Here is a 15,577-nt window from a genome sequence, read left to right on the forward strand (position 1 = left end):
CTCATTCCACGCCCTGCACATGCTCATTCCACATGCTCATTCCACACCCAACACACGCTCATTGCACACCCCGCATGGCCACACACACTCATTACACGCCCCGCATGCTCATTACACACCTCACACATACTCATTACACATGCTTGTTACACACACACGCCGCACCCAATGCAACACACACACAGAGTACTGCCGGTCCTAGCGCCTCGTGTTACGTCTTGAGCCTCTAGTCAGACACCAGCCCCTCCTCCAGCCCCACCTGCCCCCGAGCTAGTGGGGAGCTGATGAATACAACAGCAGTGGGGTTAGTTAATTGCGGGGATGCCGGGAGCGAGGCTACGGCTGGGCTAACCCCATTCCGCTAGCGAACGGGCTCCCGGCCCATGGCGTCGAGCCCCCAGGCGCTGAGCTCTTTGCACGAGGACAGGACCGGCAGACGGCAGGGAGCGGGCGCGTAGGCCCTGTACCATCGTCTGTACGTAGGCCCTGTACGTAGGCCCTGTACCATCGCCAGCCAGTGACTCCCTGCGGCTGACGGGGTGGGGAGGGTGATCAGGGCCATGTCTTTTAAGAGCCGAGCGTGGCACTGGGAGGCTCTCGCTAGGCGGGGGCACCTGACCCCCCCTGCACAAGCCAGGCCAGAGAACCTCCCCCCGGGTCCCTGCTTCCAGCCCAGACACCTGAGGCTGAGCTAAGCAGCCGTCGGAGGACAGAGTTCCCCATGGAGGGAGAATGCATCGCGTCCTGGCTCTGTTAAACAGTTAGCAGGTGTATAACAATAGCACCTACCGCCTTCCCCTGCTGCACAGAGCCCAACGGAGATCGGGGCCCCCTGTCGGACCGGGCACAGGGCCCCATTGGACGGGGTGCTGCCCCAAAGAGCTGCCAGTCTAACCAGACAAAGGGTGGGAGGGGAAACTGAGGCACGGAAGAGGGAAGCGGCTTGCCCGGCGTTGCATGGCAGAGGTGGACGTGGAACCCGGGAGCCCTGACCTCCGAGGCAGGGGCGGTCGAGACTCGCCCGCGTGTGCGGCTGTGCACACCCACGTACCTGGGGGGCTGCGGGAAGCCGTGTCCACACGCTGAGCCCCACGCAGAGGGGGGGCGGTCTGGCACGGTGGAGATTCGTGCCAAGGCCCACGGCCGTGCTGTGCCAACTGGGACAGTTTGCAGGAGCTCCAGCACTGTCCAATAACCAACCACGCTGGGGTAATTAGCGAACCTGCTTAATTAACCAACTCCCAGCTGCTAGAGACAGGTCTCACCCTTGCAATACCCTGGGTGGCCATTAGGTGGGGGTGGGGAAGCTGCCGTAGCAGATTCTGCAAAGAAAACCAAACCCTGCGAGTGGGCAGCGGTCCCCAAATCTAGCCCCCCAAAAACTTGCAGGAGGTCAGAGCCAAACCTAAACCAGCCCCCCACTGCGGTCACCCCTGAACCCCACTCCTCTGCGCTGCCGGGGCCTCACTATACGGGTGGGGGGCATATAATGCTGCCCACTCTTAGCCAGCCCCTGTTCTTGTCCCACTGCTGGGGGCGGCTCCTTGGGGTGCTGGCTGGGATCGCCAGGGACAGAACCCGCTGGGAGGGGGGCGCAGCAGGGAACGTGGGCCTGGGCTCTGACAGCGCCAGCAGAAGCCACTGCCTCTCCCCACCCGATAACTGCCCCCCCCCCAATAATCATCTCCCCAGTCTGGGGACTCGTCCTATGAACAGCCCCCTGGAACGGGAATGCCCCATCCCGGCTCCTGGTGGGATGAGCATGGGACAGACGCACAGAGTGACAGACCTCTGCCCGTCAGACTGTGCGGTGCAGTGCCGGACCGGGACTCCGGACTTCTGGGCTCTATTTCTGCCACTGACCTCTCGGGCGAGTCACTGGCCCGCTCCGTGCCTCAGTTTCCCTCCCTGCCCTCGTCTCTTGACACTGTGAGCTCTTACTCTATGGTTCCTTCCCAACATCCTCGGCCCCCTTTATCCTCCAGGCCATCGCCACACACCAGTTCTGGGCATCACGGTCCCTCCGCCGCTCCCCCGGCCGGCCGGTCGCCTTCATTAGCCGTCGCTGGTGGCAAGGGCAAGGTGGAAAGGCCACCTGTGGCTCGTGCTTCCCATGGGGCAGGGAGCCGCTCCCTGGCTGACAGGCCCTGCCTCCCACCCCCAGCTCTGCCAGTGCCCCTCAGACCTGACCCCCAGCCCCCACTACTGACCCTCAAGGGGGATGGGAACTGAGAACAGCCCTTGCACTAGGGCACTAGAGAAAAGTGTGCGTGTGTGTGTGTGTGTGTGTATACAGGAATCCTGTACCACACCCAGCCTGTGTGTGGCTATTACAACCCAGCAGAGTATGTGTGAAACACTGTAGCACATCGGTGTGTGTGTGTGTGAGACGCACGGAAATACTGCAATACACCTGTGCGTGTGACAGCAGAGACACTTCCACACACCAATACACAAACCTGCCACGCATTCCCGTTCGTGGCTGTTTGTGGAAACACTGCAACACGGCAATGTGTGTGTATAGGAAAAAACCCACAGCATGCCCTCACCAGGCTCCTCATCTGATGCTGGAAAGTTCTTCACAGCTGGGTGTGGGTGCATCGTGATGTGTATATTGTTGCACTGTGATTTGTGTGTGTGCATTGTTGTGGCATGTGTTTAGTGCTGCAATTTGTGAGTGTGTACATGTGTGTGCACATGGTTGGGCTGTGTATTCGTGTGTGTTGTGATGTGTGAATATTTGTGTGAGTGTATTATTACAATGTGTGTTGCAATATGAGTGTATATGTGCATTATTGCAATGTGTGTGTGTGTTGTTGCAATGTGTGTGCATTGTTGCAGTGTATGTGCACACGCATTGTTGCAATATGTGTGCGCGCACATTGTTACAATGTGTGTTGTTGCGATGTGTGTGTGCACGCTGTTCCAGTGTGTGTACATTGTTACAATGTGTGTGCATGCCTGTTGTTGCAATGTGTGTGTGTTGTTGCAATGTGTGTATGCTGTAATGTGTGTGCGTTTGTAAATTGTTGCAATGTGTGTGAGCTGTTGCAATGTGTGCTATGGGTTTATGTATCTGTACATTGTTGCAATGTGTGTTATGGGTGTATCTGTATGCATTGTTGCAGTGTGTGTGTGCATGCATTGTTGCAATGTGAGCGTGCTCTTGCAATGTGTGTTATGGGTGTACCTGTGCATTGTTGCAGTATGTGTGTATGTATTGTTGCAATATGTGTGTGTGCATTGTTGCAATGTGTGTTATGGGTGTATCTGTGCATTGTTGCCATGTGTTTGTGTATGTATTGTTGCAATATGTGTGTGTGTGCATTGTTGCAATGTGTGTTATGGTGTATCTGTGCATTGTTGCAGTGTGTGTGTCTGTGTGTGCATTGTTGCAATGTGTGTTATGTATCTGTGCATTGTTGCAGTGTTGCAATATGTGTGTGTGTGCATTGTTGCAATGTGTGTTATGGGTGTATCTGTGCATTGTTGCAATGTGTGTGTGTGTGTGTGTGTGTGCATTGTTGCGATGTGTGTGTCTGTGTGTGTGTACCTCGGCACACTGACATGTCGCTGCCCCCCCATAAACTTTCCTCCGCCGCTGCGCCCGCCCCCCCGCCGGGGCTCCCGCTCATCCCGCTCCGGGGCGGGGGGGCCCGGGCGCTAATCCCGCCGCCTCCCGCCCGGCGTCCTTGAAAGCGGCGCAGGTGGCAGCGCGCAGCGGGCGCCGGGCTCGCCCCAGCCCCGCTCCCATGGCCCGGGCTGCCCGGCGGGGGCCCGGACGCCGGGGTCCCCGCAGCTGACGGGGCCGGGGAGCGGCCCGGGGTCCCCCCCGCTGCTGGATGCGGGCAGCCCCCGGCGCCCCGCCGCGATGGGCGAGTGGACGATCCTGGAAAGGTTGCTGGAGGCCGCGGTGCAGCAGCACTCGACTATGATCGGCAGGTGCGCGGCGCGGGGGGTCCGGGGGGCTGGCACTGGCCCCCTCCAGCTCGGGGGGGGGCTGGTCCCTTGCCCCCTCCAGCTCGGGGGGGCGCTGGCCCCTTGCCCCCTCCAGCTCGGGGGGGCGCTGGCCCTTTGTCCCCCCCAGCTCGGGGGGCTGGTCCCTTGCCCCCTCCAGCTCGGGGGGCTGGGAGCCAGGACTCCTGGGTTCTCTCCCCAGCTCTGGGAGGGGAGTGGGGTCTGGTGGGTCAGAGCAGGGGGGCTGGGAGCCAGGACTCCTGGGTTCTCTCCCCTGCTCTCGGAGGGGAGTGGGGTCTGATGGGTCAGAGCAGGGGGGCTGGAGGCAGAACCCAGGTTCTATTCTAGATACTGCCTTCCCCAGTGATCTTTAGCAAGTCCCATCCCCTCATGCTACCTCAGTTTCCCCCTCTGTAGAAGGCGGGTTCGGACCCATGGGATGGGGGGTTGGCAGACAGCGCGTGGGGGATCCGGGCCGGGGGAGGTGCTCTAGGTGTGTAGAACAAGCCGTGCAGTGTGTGTGTGTGGGGGGGGATGTGGGGTGGGCGCCAGGGGTCCGACCCGGCAACCCCTCTGCCGGGTGGCAGCCGGTAGCCGCCCTCCCCGCGGGGCTGCGGCTCAGTGCAGGGGGAGCCGGCCCGCTGCTCGCTCTCGCTGGCCCCTCCCGCGCAGGGCTCAGGCCGACACCGCTGGGGAGGACCGCAGGCCCCGGGGGCAGCGCGGCAGCCTGACCCCAGAGGTCAGCCAGGGACAACAGGGCACGGGGGGGCCCTGCTGCCCGGGAGGGGGGAGCAACCCCCTGCTCCTGCCCTGGCACAAAGCCACCAAGGTGGCGGGGCTGGGAGGAGGCTGCACTGGGGGGCAGAGGGGGCGGGCGGAGCTGGGCGCTCAGGGCGGGAGGAGAGAGAGGGAAAGGGGAGGATGGACGGACGGGGGGACGCTGACTCCAGGCTGTGAGATTCCTGGGGGCACCTGTCTCACATCAGCGGGGGTCGTTCCCCAGCAGGGGCTGCCCCCCGTGTCACCATCATGCTGCCTGTTCCGGTCACCCCGGAGGGGCTGGGGCCGGGCCACGGGACCGGGTTGGCAGGCTGTGGACCCGGGCTGGGCCCATACAGGGTTTTAAGGCCCCTCGGACGGATCGGGGCCATGGTGAGCAGGAGGGTTCGGATGTGGAGGGGTTCCCGAGCAGGACTCAGTGGGGTGGGGCCTCGAGGGCCCGTACCCCAGCCGCCCTCCCCAGCCTACGGTTCCCACCTCATGCTCACGGCCGGGCGGGCGGGTTTGGCCTCAGGACAGGACAAGCGCCCGCCAGATCAGAGCGGGGCTGAGCAGCCCGGGGGTCTCCTGGCATGTGCTGCAACAGACCCGTCAGCCCAGCTTAGGGGCAGTCTGGGTGGGCATTGTAGGAGCATCTACCGACCCCCGGCCGAGACCGGGGGGGCCCCTGGCGCACCACAAAGACCCCCGGCCGAGACCAGGGGGGCCCCTGGCGCACCACAAAGACCCCCGGCCGAGACCAGGGGGGCCCCCGGCGCACCACAAAGACCCCCGGCCGAGACCGGGGGGGCCCCTGGCGCACCACAAAGACCCCCGGCCGAGACAGTCCCTGCCTGTCACGGGGTCCACTCGCCGCGGGTGACGCTGCCTCCTGCCCGCTCTGGGGATTAGCTCTGATCAGGCAGCCCTGCGGTGGGACCATCCCGCCCCGCAGCCCCCTGGCTCCAGGAGCTGCAGCCTCCTTGTGGTGACTCAGGCCTCTGGCCGGCTGTCTCCAGGGTTCCCCTTCCTGGGGGGGTATCAGAGTCCCGCAGCCTGCCCCTTGCGGCACCACCTGTGCCACTCCGCCAGCGGCTGGCAGGGGAGCCCGGGCCTTCCCTGCGGCCTGCTTCGGCTGCCAGCTCCTGTCCAGCTGCGCCTCGTGTCTCCCTGCGCCGGTGTGGGGCGTACACCCCATCCCCCTGCCCCATAGTGCTCCCCGCCCAGGTAGACCGAGGAGCGATTGTTATACCCATTTTACAGCTGCGGCACGGAGCTTGTGCGAGCCACCTGAGGTGACTCAGTGGGTCTGTGGCCGCGCTGGGAAGGGAAGCGAAGCCAGGCCTCCCACGCTCCACCCCAGCACCAGGCGCTGCCCAGCTGTCCCGTAACGCTGTGCTCAGTTCCTCTCCCCTGGGCCCAGGGCCAGGCCATGGGGGCAGGTGCGGGGCCGATGGGAGTGGGGAGCTGCAGGTGGCCCCAGCCTGAGTCAGGGCAGAACCCAGCGCATGGCATCTGGCAGGGGCCCGGGGGGGGCCCGTCGCCCAGAACCGCTGGGGACAGGGAGGGCACTGGGCTGGTGCAGGCCCCGGGGCCTTTCGTTCCAGGGAGGGAGGGGGCCACATGTGAGGCTGTGCCCGTCATCTGACTGATCAGCTTCCACTAAAGGTTCCCTGGGTGCAATGTATTGTGGGGGAGGGGTCTAGTGGTTAGAACAGGGGGGGCTGGGAGCCAGGACTCCTGGGTTCTCTCCCCAGCTCGGGGAGGGGAGTGGGGTTTAGTGGTTAGAGCAGAGGGGGCTGGGAGCCAGGACTCCTGGGTTCTCTCCCCAGCTCGGGGAGGGGAGTGGGGTCTAGTGGTTAGAGCAGGGGGCTGGGAGCCAGGACTCCTGGGTTCTCTCCCCAGCTCTGTGACGACGTTCCTGGGTAGCCTTGTGCAAATCCCTGACTCAGTTTCCCTGTCTGTACGGGTCTAGCAGAGGCTGCGAGGATCGAGTCCCTGACAGGCATGAGGCTCGCATTCCAGGCAGCCGGGGTGGTGGGGATGTGGTGGACCAGCTCTCCTGGCTGCCCAAGCAGCATGTCAGTGGCACAGAAGGGCACGGCCGCAGGGTTAACGCCCTGGGACTCTGGGCTCTAATCCCTGCTCTGCCCTGATTCCCTGGGCACGTCCCTGCATCTCTCTGGGCCTCAGTTTCCCCAGCTGTAACGGAGAATGATCTGCCCTTTGCTCAGACAGTGAGCAGTTTGGGGCAGGGACTGTCTCCTGCTGGGTCTGCGATGCCCGGCATGATGGGGCCCCGATCTTGGCTGGAGTCCGGGTGGCAGCCGGTGCGACGGGGCCCTGATCTCGGCTGGGGTCTGGGCAGCGTCCGCTGTGATGGGCTTTGATCTCGGCCGGGGTCTGGGCGGCGCCTGGCCCAGGGGGGAGGCCGGTCTCTTAAGGCCAGGAGGATGCTGGTTTCAGCCCTGTGGGGTTTGCGTGCGCTGCACCTCCCCTCCCCCCCCCACCCGCTGGTGGGCATGGGGTGGCTCTGACTCCACCGGTTCAAATCCCCCCATGGGGTGGGCTGTCTTTTCCCGATGGAGTGAACCTTCCTGTGTGGTAGCTGAGGCGCTCCGCCCCAGAGGTAGCTGCATTTTAGGGGTGCAGGGTTGGGAGTGAAAGGCCCCAGGGAAGGGGGCAGCAGATGCATTTGCCACCGAGAATCAGGGAACGAGAGGTACTAGCCCTTCTCCCCGCTCCGGCAGCTGGGCAAAAGATCAAATGCATCAAACACCCTCCCAGAGCTGAGGAGAGAACCCAGGCGTCCTGCCTCCCAGCCTCCCCCACTCTAACCATCAGACCCCACTCCCCTCCCAGCACTGGGGAGAGAACCCAGGCGTCCTGCCTGCCCCAAGCTCCCCGCCACCCGGGCTCCCAGCAGAGCGGGGCCTGCTCCCCTCGCCGCGCCCAGCTGGGTCCCTCCCCTCTCCTCCCCCCCACAGGATCCTGCTGACGGTGGTCGTCATCTTCCGGATCCTGATCGTGGCCATTGTGGGCGAGACGGTGTACGAGGACGAGCAGACCATGTTCATGTGCAACACCCTGCAGCCGGGCTGCAACCAGGCCTGCTACGACAAGGCCTTCCCCATCTCCCACATCCGCTACTGGGTCTTCCAGATCATCCTGGTCTGCACGCCCAGCCTCTGTTTCATCACCTACTCCGTCCACCAGTCGGCCAAGCAGCGGGACCGGCGCTACTCCTTCCTCTACCCGCTGCTGGAGAAGGACGCCCGGAAGGCGCGGAGCGTCAACGGGATCCTGGTGCACAACTCCGAGGGCTCGGCCAAGGAGGAACCCGACTGCCTGGAGGTCAAGGAGCTGCCCAGCACCCCCCGGCGCCCGCCCAAGAGCGCCAAGGTGAAGCGGCAGGAGGGCATCTCCCGCTTCTACATCATCCAGGTGGTCTTCCGCAACGCGCTGGAGATCGGCTTCCTGGCGGGCCAGTATTTCCTGTACGGCTTCAACGTGCCGGCCATCTTCGAGTGCGACCGCTACCCCTGCGTCAAGGAGGTGGAGTGCTACGTCTCCCGGCCCACCGAGAAGACCGTCTTCCTGGTCTTCATGTTCGCGGTCAGCGGGATCTGCGTCCTGCTCAACCTGGCCGAGCTCAACCACCTGGGCTGGCGCAAGATCAAGACGGCCATCCGGGGCGTGCAGGCGCGGCGCAAATCCGTCTGCGAGGTGCGCAAGAAGGACCTCTCGGCCCTGGCCCAGGTGCCGCCGCTGGGCCGGACCCAGTCCAGCGAGTCCGCCTACGTTTGAGCCCGGGGGCGGCCGGGGCCTCCCGCTTTACAATGCAAACGCCAGTGGGTGCTTCTCGAGCCACCCCTCCCGACCAGGGGGGGCTCAGCAGGTTTGCTCCAAGGGCTGAACGGGAGACATGACCCCCCCCCCAAGATCCAGCTGGGGTGTGGGGGGGCTCCCGGCTCCAACTCACTTAAAAAAAAATATTTATTGTTTCTTGGAGTCTTCCACCATGGTGCAAGCAGGGGGGTGGGTTCCTGGAACTCCCCCCCCCATCAGCCTTTTCCAGCCCTGGGATCAGCCAGGGGTGGGGAATATTTGCGGGGGGGCCAGGGGGTGTTTCTGCAGGGAGGGGGCAGATCATGGCTCCCTGCTTTTCTCAGCCCTTGGGCTGACAATAAAAAGAATCGATGACCAGATGCAATTTTTAATAATTAAGAAATAAGCTGGGTGCTGGATGGAGCTGGGGGGGGAGGGGGGGCTCTCCCCTGGCAGTCCAGCCCAGCCTGTCTCATGTGGGCGAGGCCGGGCGACCCCAGGGAGTGGGGCAGACAGAGAAACGGGGTGAAATGCCCCAGGGTGGACAGCTCCCTGCTGCCAGCACCCCCCCTCCCACTAGAGACGAGGGGCTTGTGGCTGGGAGATGGGACTGCCAAGGGGGAAATCCCAGCCCCCCCCAAAACAACCCCTCGGCCCTGCCTGGCTGGGGGAGGTGCCAGGGGCTGGGTCTGGCTCAGCACCCACTGCCAGTCCCAGGAACCTGCCCGCGGGGCAGCGTCGCAAGTCATGGCCCCCCCGCCGGGATTTGCTGCCCTTAAGCTGCTCTGGGCTGGGACCATCTGGCCACATCCCCCCTCCCGAGCCCTGGGCACTTTGCATTTATGGGGGGGGGGACGGGGACCAGCCCCTGTAGATAATGGTCCGGCCCTTGGCCAGCACCGATCTCAAGGCACCGCAAGGGCGGCGCCCCCCCCCCGTTAATATCATCCCCATTTACAGCGAGGGAAACTGAGCCACAGAGAGGGGGCAAGACATGGCCAGGATCACCCAGCAGGGCCAGGGATAGAACCCAGGCGTCCTAGTCCCCAGCCCACCCCTCAACCCTGAGAGACCCTCCGTCTCCAGAGCTGGGGACAGAACCCAGGTGTCCTGGCTCCCAGGCCCCCCCCCCCCCCCCCGTGCCCTCCCTTTAGTAATCCTCTCTGCTGCCTCCCCCTAAGCTGATCCCTCCCCCCCCATGGCACTTTCACCTCTTAAGCCCCTCGCTGCCCTGAAGCTCTGGGTTGTTGAACAAAACAAACCCCCTCCCCCACCACCCCGCCGTTCAGCCGGATGGGGGCCCCTGCTGCTCCTGGGGCAGAAATCACAAAGGGGAACAACCCCATGTGAGCCAGCACTGACCCCCAGCCGCCCGGTGACAGCCCCACGCTTAGCCATGGGCCTCCTGGAATGTCGTCCTAGGTTGTTTGTATGTGCCATGGTTGTGCCCGCTGGGGTGTTGTCGTTGGGCTGTGCCTGTCACGGCTGTGCCCGCTGGGGTGTTGTCGTCGGGTTGTGCCCACTGGGGTGTCGTCGTTGGGTTGTGTGTGCCGCGGCTGTGCCTGCTGGGGTGTTGTCGTTGGGCTGTGCCTGTCACGGCTGTGCCCGGTGGGGCGTGGTTGTCGGGTTGTGCGCGCACCACGGCTGTGCCTGCTGGGGTGTTGTCATTGGGTTGTGTGTGCCACAGCTGTGCCCACTGGGCTGTTGTCGCCGGGTTGTGCGTGCTGCGGCCAGGGTGTTTTAGTTGGATTGTGGCCGGTGGGGTGTTGTTGTCGGGTTGTGCGCGCCATGGCTGTGCCCGCTGGAGTGTTATCAGGTTGTGCCCGGTGGGGTGTTGTCGCCAGGTTGTGCGCGCTGTGGCTGTGCCCGCTGGGGTGTCGTCGGCTCGGCGCTGGGCAACACCAGGAGGGGTCCAACGCAGCTGTTATCGGCGGGTGTCTCGCCCCTACACCCAGCTCTCACCTCCCGGGGGCCGGTCTGTACACGGAGCCAGGGTTCATCACGCCCCAACCACAGCCCCTCCCCATGGCCAGCACCTGGCCCCCACTGGGGGGGGGAGATGGTGACCCCTGGGGGTGGGAGGAGGGATGAAGGGAGGGCAGTGGGCATCAATCCCATGAGGACAGGAGGCGGGGGGACACCAGGCCAGAGCCCCCTCCCAGGCCTAGATGGGGGGAGGGGGGGCGGAAGTGGGTGTAGCCAGTCAGATAGGTGGTCCCAGGACCTGCCCCCATTGGGATCCCACATTGCCCATTGTGCTGGGATCACCGCGGGGGGGTGGGGGGGGAAGAACACAACCGTGCCAAGTGAGCAGGGACCTGGCACCGTGGCAAGAGCATCCCCCCTCCCCTCATGCTTGTTCGTTAGCACCCACGAGGTGACACCTCATTCCCAGTCACGCCTCTATTAATAACCACCAGAGTGTGGGCAGAGCAGGGCACGAGGAAGGGGCTGGGAGCCAGGACTCCTGGGTTCTCTCCCTGGCTCAGGGAGGGGAGGCTAGTGGTTAGAGCAGGGGGCTGGGAGCCAGGACTCCTGGGTATCTCTCCCCAGCTCTGGGAGGGGAGTGGGGTCTAGTGGTTAGAGCAGGGGGCTGGGAGCCAGGACTCCTGGGTTCTCTCCCCAGCTCTGGGAGGGGAGTGGGGTCTAATGGTTAGAGCCCCTGGGCACGAGGGGGCGAAGCTGGAGGCTGCAGCTGGCTGGGGTGGGCAAGGCAGCCTGCCCCCTCTGGAGCCCCCCGCCCCTGTGCATCGTGGCTAGCATGGCCCCAGGGGGAGAGCCCCCCCAGTACATGGGGCTCGGTCCCCCAGGAGTCCCTGCCCAGCGCTGGCCGGGGGAGCTGGGCCCGGCCCCCCTTGGTGGGCACAGGGGTCGCCAGGCCAGGCTGGGGCTGTTTCTATTTTCGGTGGCAGCTGGAAGGAAGTCGTGGCCCACGACATCGAAACTGCATTAGGTGGCCTGAATTATGCATGGGAGCCGGGACGCCGCGTCAGCACGTCCCCCAGAGCCAGCTGCTGCGGGCGCCGGCAGGGGAGCGGAGCTGGCCAGGGAGATCCCCTCGCTGGTGGAGGGGGGCAGTGTGGGGGCGGGGTCACCCCAGGTAGCAATAGACCCCCCACAGCTAGAAATCTTCAGCCACTGTCCCTGGCCAGGGGAGGGCCCTGGGTCCATGAAGCAGACTGGTAGCATGATGGGGGAAACTGAGGCAGAGAGAGGGGACGTGGTCACATGTGACAGGGATAGAACCCAGGAGTCCTGGCTCCTAGCCCCTCCCTGCTTCAACCACTAGACCCCACTCCCCTCCCAGAGTCAGGCAGTGGTTTGTTATTGTAGGGTCTTCTGCAACAAACAAGAGGCTCCCAGCAGTTCAGCGGCTAACCCCCGCCAAGCAGCTCCTGGCAGGGCCACGCCCCACGGCTCCGCAGGGCCCAGGGGAAGGAGGGGCAGCAACGCGGCGCAAGGAGGATCCGGCCGGGAACCCAGATCTGTCAGCGTCTGTCTCCCCCCCCCCCGACCTCAGCAGGAGCCCGGGGGAGACGCCGAGGGGTCTCTGGGCTTTCAGACGGGGTGTATGGCAGGTTGGGGGCCTCCCTGAGAGCCAGGACTCCTGGGTTCCTCCAGCAGCTCTGGGGCTGGGCCAGAATGGTCCACTCAGCGGCAGAGGCGGGGAGAGAACCCAGGAGTCCTGGCTCCCAGCCCCCACTCCCTCCCCCGGCACGAGCTCTCGGGAGGGGCAGAGAGGAGCTGACGGGCAGCTGCCGCGGTGGGAGCTGTGAGCCAAGCGGCCTCCACAACAGTTGGGGGGGAGAGACTCTGTCCTGAACAGAAGCCAGATGTTGCTAAACCAGGCGCGTCTAATCACAGCACTGGCGCCCTGCCAATGCCAGCCCCGTGGTGCCAGCGGGCAGCCGCCGTCCAGCCCTGGATCGCAGCCACGCCGAAACCGGGCAGCCGGCCCCCAGCCCCCCGGAGGGACCCGCTGCCCCACATTCCCCCCCCCCCATATTAACGCCAAGACCCCAGCCTCACGCCACAAGCCCTCGGCAGGTGCCCAGCAGGGGGGTCGAGGCGGGACGCGGGGGGTGCTAGGGGCCCGGGCAGGCAATGAGGAGCCGGAGCGACAGGAATTGCCCAGGTCTTTAATGAGATCGTTGGTACAACCGGGCGCAGCGAGGAGCCGAGAGGGGGTCAGGCCTACAACCTGCAATGCAAAGCAGAGAGCGGTTAGGGGGCGCAGCCGGGGGGGGGCAGGAACGGGGCATTCAGGGACTCTGCTGCTGGTGAAATCCCAGAGACCGAAGCCTTTATCCCCAGAACGGGGTAACCCCAGAGAGAGGGGCAGCCCTGCCCCCATCTCCACCCCCACCCAGCGCCCCCAGCCCATGGGTCCCCCCACAACCCCACTCACGTGACTTCGCGGAAGGCTCTCTTCTCCACGTACTTCAGCCGGTATTTCCTCTTGAACCTGGGGGGGCGACGGGGACAGGGGGGTTAGTTCCCAGCCACAAGGAACGGGGTACAGGCCCCTCAAACAAACCCACCGAGAGGGGGAGGGACCCAGGATGGGCCCTGCCTGATTTTCCCCCCCACTAACCCCCCCCCCCCCAAGCCAGAGCCCGATTTGGAACCTGTGGGGGAGGAACCCGTCCCCACCCCCCAGTCCCCCCCAGTGCTGGTCCAGCACCTCAATGCCCCATGCATGGCTAGAGACGCCCACGCTGCCCAAACCGTCCCAGGGCATCAGCCAACGGGTAGGGACCCCCCCCCCGGGGCACGTGGGGGTCAGGAGTGTCCTGCCAACCTCCCCCCTCGCGGAGCAGGCCCAGGCTGCCCGGTGCCCAGCGCCCCCCACTCACTTGGCGCGTTCCCTGGGCTCGATCAGGTTTCTCTTCTGCAGGCTCTTGAAGCGGTCGCGCAGGACGCTGCCCTCGGGCTGAGCGAGAGACGGGCAAAGCCGGTCAGAGCCGGGGGGCGTCCGTCTGTGCCTGGCTAAGGGGAGGCTGCCCCTCACCCCAGCCTCAGGGCCCGGCACAGGGCTGGGATGCCCCCCCAACAGAGCTTCAAGAGGCAGCGTGGGGGGAGTGACCCTCAGAGCAGCCAGATGGGGAGACCGAGGGAGCGGATGGCCCCCCTGGCAGAGTTAGAGCGCTAAGCCACCCCCCTTCAGCCCCTCCCCTGCTGCCGCCCCCTCTCCCACTGCCCCAGACTGCGGGGGGCCACGGGGCAGAGAGGAAGCCAATTCCTGTCCCACCAGACACTCCATCGGCTGAGGTGGGGGAGCAGGGGGGGCACAGGGCCACCCGTGGGCACCCCTCATTGAACAACGGGCTATAAACTCTCATGCTTCAGGGCAGGAGCCAGCTGCCAGCCACGGGGGTCAGGCAGGAATTGCCTCTGCGGGCAGGTTATCCCATAATCATCCACTGGGGGGCACCTGGCACCAGCCCGTCAGAGGCTGGGACCGGACTGGACGCACAGGACACGGTGCCCACTGCCAATTGGGTCACTGGCCTGTCTGTGTGCACCGGACAAGGAGGAGGCTACATCTGGTGCCCTCAGTCCCCAGGTCCTTCCCCACTGGGCAGGGCCCGGGAAACCCCGGGTGACCTTCACATTCCCAGCATGCAGTGCTGCGAATCCTCGTAGCGCAAGGATGGGTCTCATCACGGGGCACCAGCGTCTGCTCCACCCCCCGAAACACCGAACCCCGGGGATACCAACAGCCACCCAGGCGCCAGGGAGATGGCCGCTGGCCCGGGCACCCACCTTCAGCGTCCGCAGGGACTCGGCCAGCTCCGTGCTCAGCTGCACCTCCAGGTCGGGGTCTTCGTATCTGCCGGAGAGACCCCCCGGGGGGGAGGAGGGTTAGAAGAGGAGCAGCCCCCCAACATGCGTGCCCTGAAAACAGCCCCTGCCGGAGCCCCCTTTACGTGCCAGCTCCCTACACCCGCTTCACCCCAGGGCCCCCTTCATACCCTGCCCAGCACCCCCAGCTCCCATATCCCCTGGCTCCTTTATACCCCCGCCCAGCACCCCCAGCTCCCTGCTGTACCCCTGCACGACACCCCCCTTAAGCTGTCCCCTGCATACCCTGCCCTGACCCCTCTCCCGGGTCCCCAGGGGTCCAGCACCTGGGAAATCCCCGCCCCTTCCCCACCGGAGAGCCGTGCCCATGTGCCCGCCACGCTCAGAGAGACAGGCCCCCCCACGCCGCTCACTTGAGCCTCCCCAGCCGCCGGGGCTTGGTGGCCTCGGCCCGTCTCTTCGCCAGCCGCGCCCGCCTCCGGCGCAGCAGCTCGGCCCTCGCGCCGCTTCACCTGCAGCCGGATGGAGCGGAGCTGGAAGAGCTCCTGCCGCCGGCACCGCGCCGCCTTCTCGCCCAGCCGCCGGGCCTCCTGCAGGGACCAGAGCGGGTCAGATCCGGCGTGGCGTTGCCCCCGCCCTGGTCCCCACACCCCGCTCCAACCACTAGCCCCCACTCCCCCTCCCAGAGCCGGGGGGAGAACCCAGGAGTCCTAGCTCCCAGCCCCTGCTGCTCTAACCCACTAGCCCCCACTCGCCTCCCAGAGCCAGGGAGAGAACCCAGGAGTCCTGGCTCCCAGCCTCCCCTCCTCTAACCCACTAGGACCCCACTCCCCTCCCAGAGCTGGGAAGAGAACCCAGGAGTCCTGGCTCCCAGCCTCCCCTCCTCTAACCCACTAGACCCCACTCCTATCCCAGAGCTGGGAAGAGAACCCAGGAGTCCTGGCTCCAGCCTCCCCTCCTCTAACCCACTAGCCCCCACTCGCCTCCCAGAGCCAGGGAGAGAACCCAGGAGTCCTGGCTCCAGCCTCCCCTCCTCTAACCCACTAGACCCCACTCCCCCTCCCAGAGCGGGGGGGGGGCAGAACCCAGGAGTCCTGGCTCCCCCAACTTACCGGTGCTGCATCTCCCCAGAACCAGCTGCTAACGACTGCCCCTCCCTTATGCCCCCCAGAGGAGGACCCCGGTGTGACGGTGGGGGGGCGAGCCGGGTTGAGCCGGTGCAGGGAGC

General features: G+C 65.1%; 2 protein-coding genes across 2 annotated transcripts in view; one reads left to right on the top strand and one right to left on the bottom strand.

Annotated features, from left to right (window-relative positions):
* Positions 1-3,609: 3,609 nt before the first annotated feature.
* Positions 3,610-8,821, top strand: LOC135976209 (gap junction delta-2 protein-like). The gene is made up of 2 exons (XM_065570936.1): positions 3,610-3,942; positions 7,704-8,821. The coding sequence occupies exons 1-2, from the start codon at positions 3,872-3,874 to the stop codon at positions 8,521-8,523; spliced, it is 891 nt and encodes a 296-aa protein (XP_065427008.1). The 5' UTR covers positions 3,610-3,871; the 3' UTR covers positions 8,524-8,821.
* Positions 8,822-11,894: 3,073 nt separating this feature from the next.
* Positions 11,895-15,577, bottom strand: part of NOP53 (NOP53 ribosome biogenesis factor) — a 4,319-nt gene continuing 636 nt past the window's right edge. The window contains exons 2-6 of the mRNA XM_065571815.1: positions 14,763-15,059; positions 14,311-14,377; positions 13,401-13,477; positions 12,953-13,009; positions 11,895-12,745 (exon numbers count right to left, since the gene is read on the bottom strand). Of these exons, the coding sequence (XP_065427887.1) occupies positions 11,912-12,745; positions 12,953-13,009; positions 13,401-13,477; positions 14,311-14,377; positions 14,763-15,059 (1,332 nt within the window). The 3' untranslated portion in view covers positions 11,895-11,911. The remainder of the gene's footprint in view (positions 12,746-12,952; positions 13,010-13,400; positions 13,478-14,310; positions 14,378-14,762; positions 15,060-15,577) is intronic.

The sequence above is a fragment of the Chrysemys picta genome, chromosome 17 (assembly GCF_011386835.1).
Source record: "Chrysemys picta bellii isolate R12L10 chromosome 17, ASM1138683v2, whole genome shotgun sequence".
NCBI classification, from domain to species: domain Eukaryota; kingdom Metazoa; phylum Chordata; order Testudines; family Emydidae; genus Chrysemys; species Chrysemys picta.

Excerpts from the sequence above, each read along its gene's own strand:
- LOC135976209 (XM_065570936.1), top strand. The coding sequence starts at position 3,872 with ATGGGCGAGTGGACGATCCTGGAAAGGTTGCTGGAGGCCGCGGTGCAG. Across the intron at positions 3,943-7,703 it reads CACTCGACTATGATCGGCAG|GATCCTGCTGACGGTGGTCG; the intron begins GTGCGCGGCGCG and ends TCCCCCCCACAG.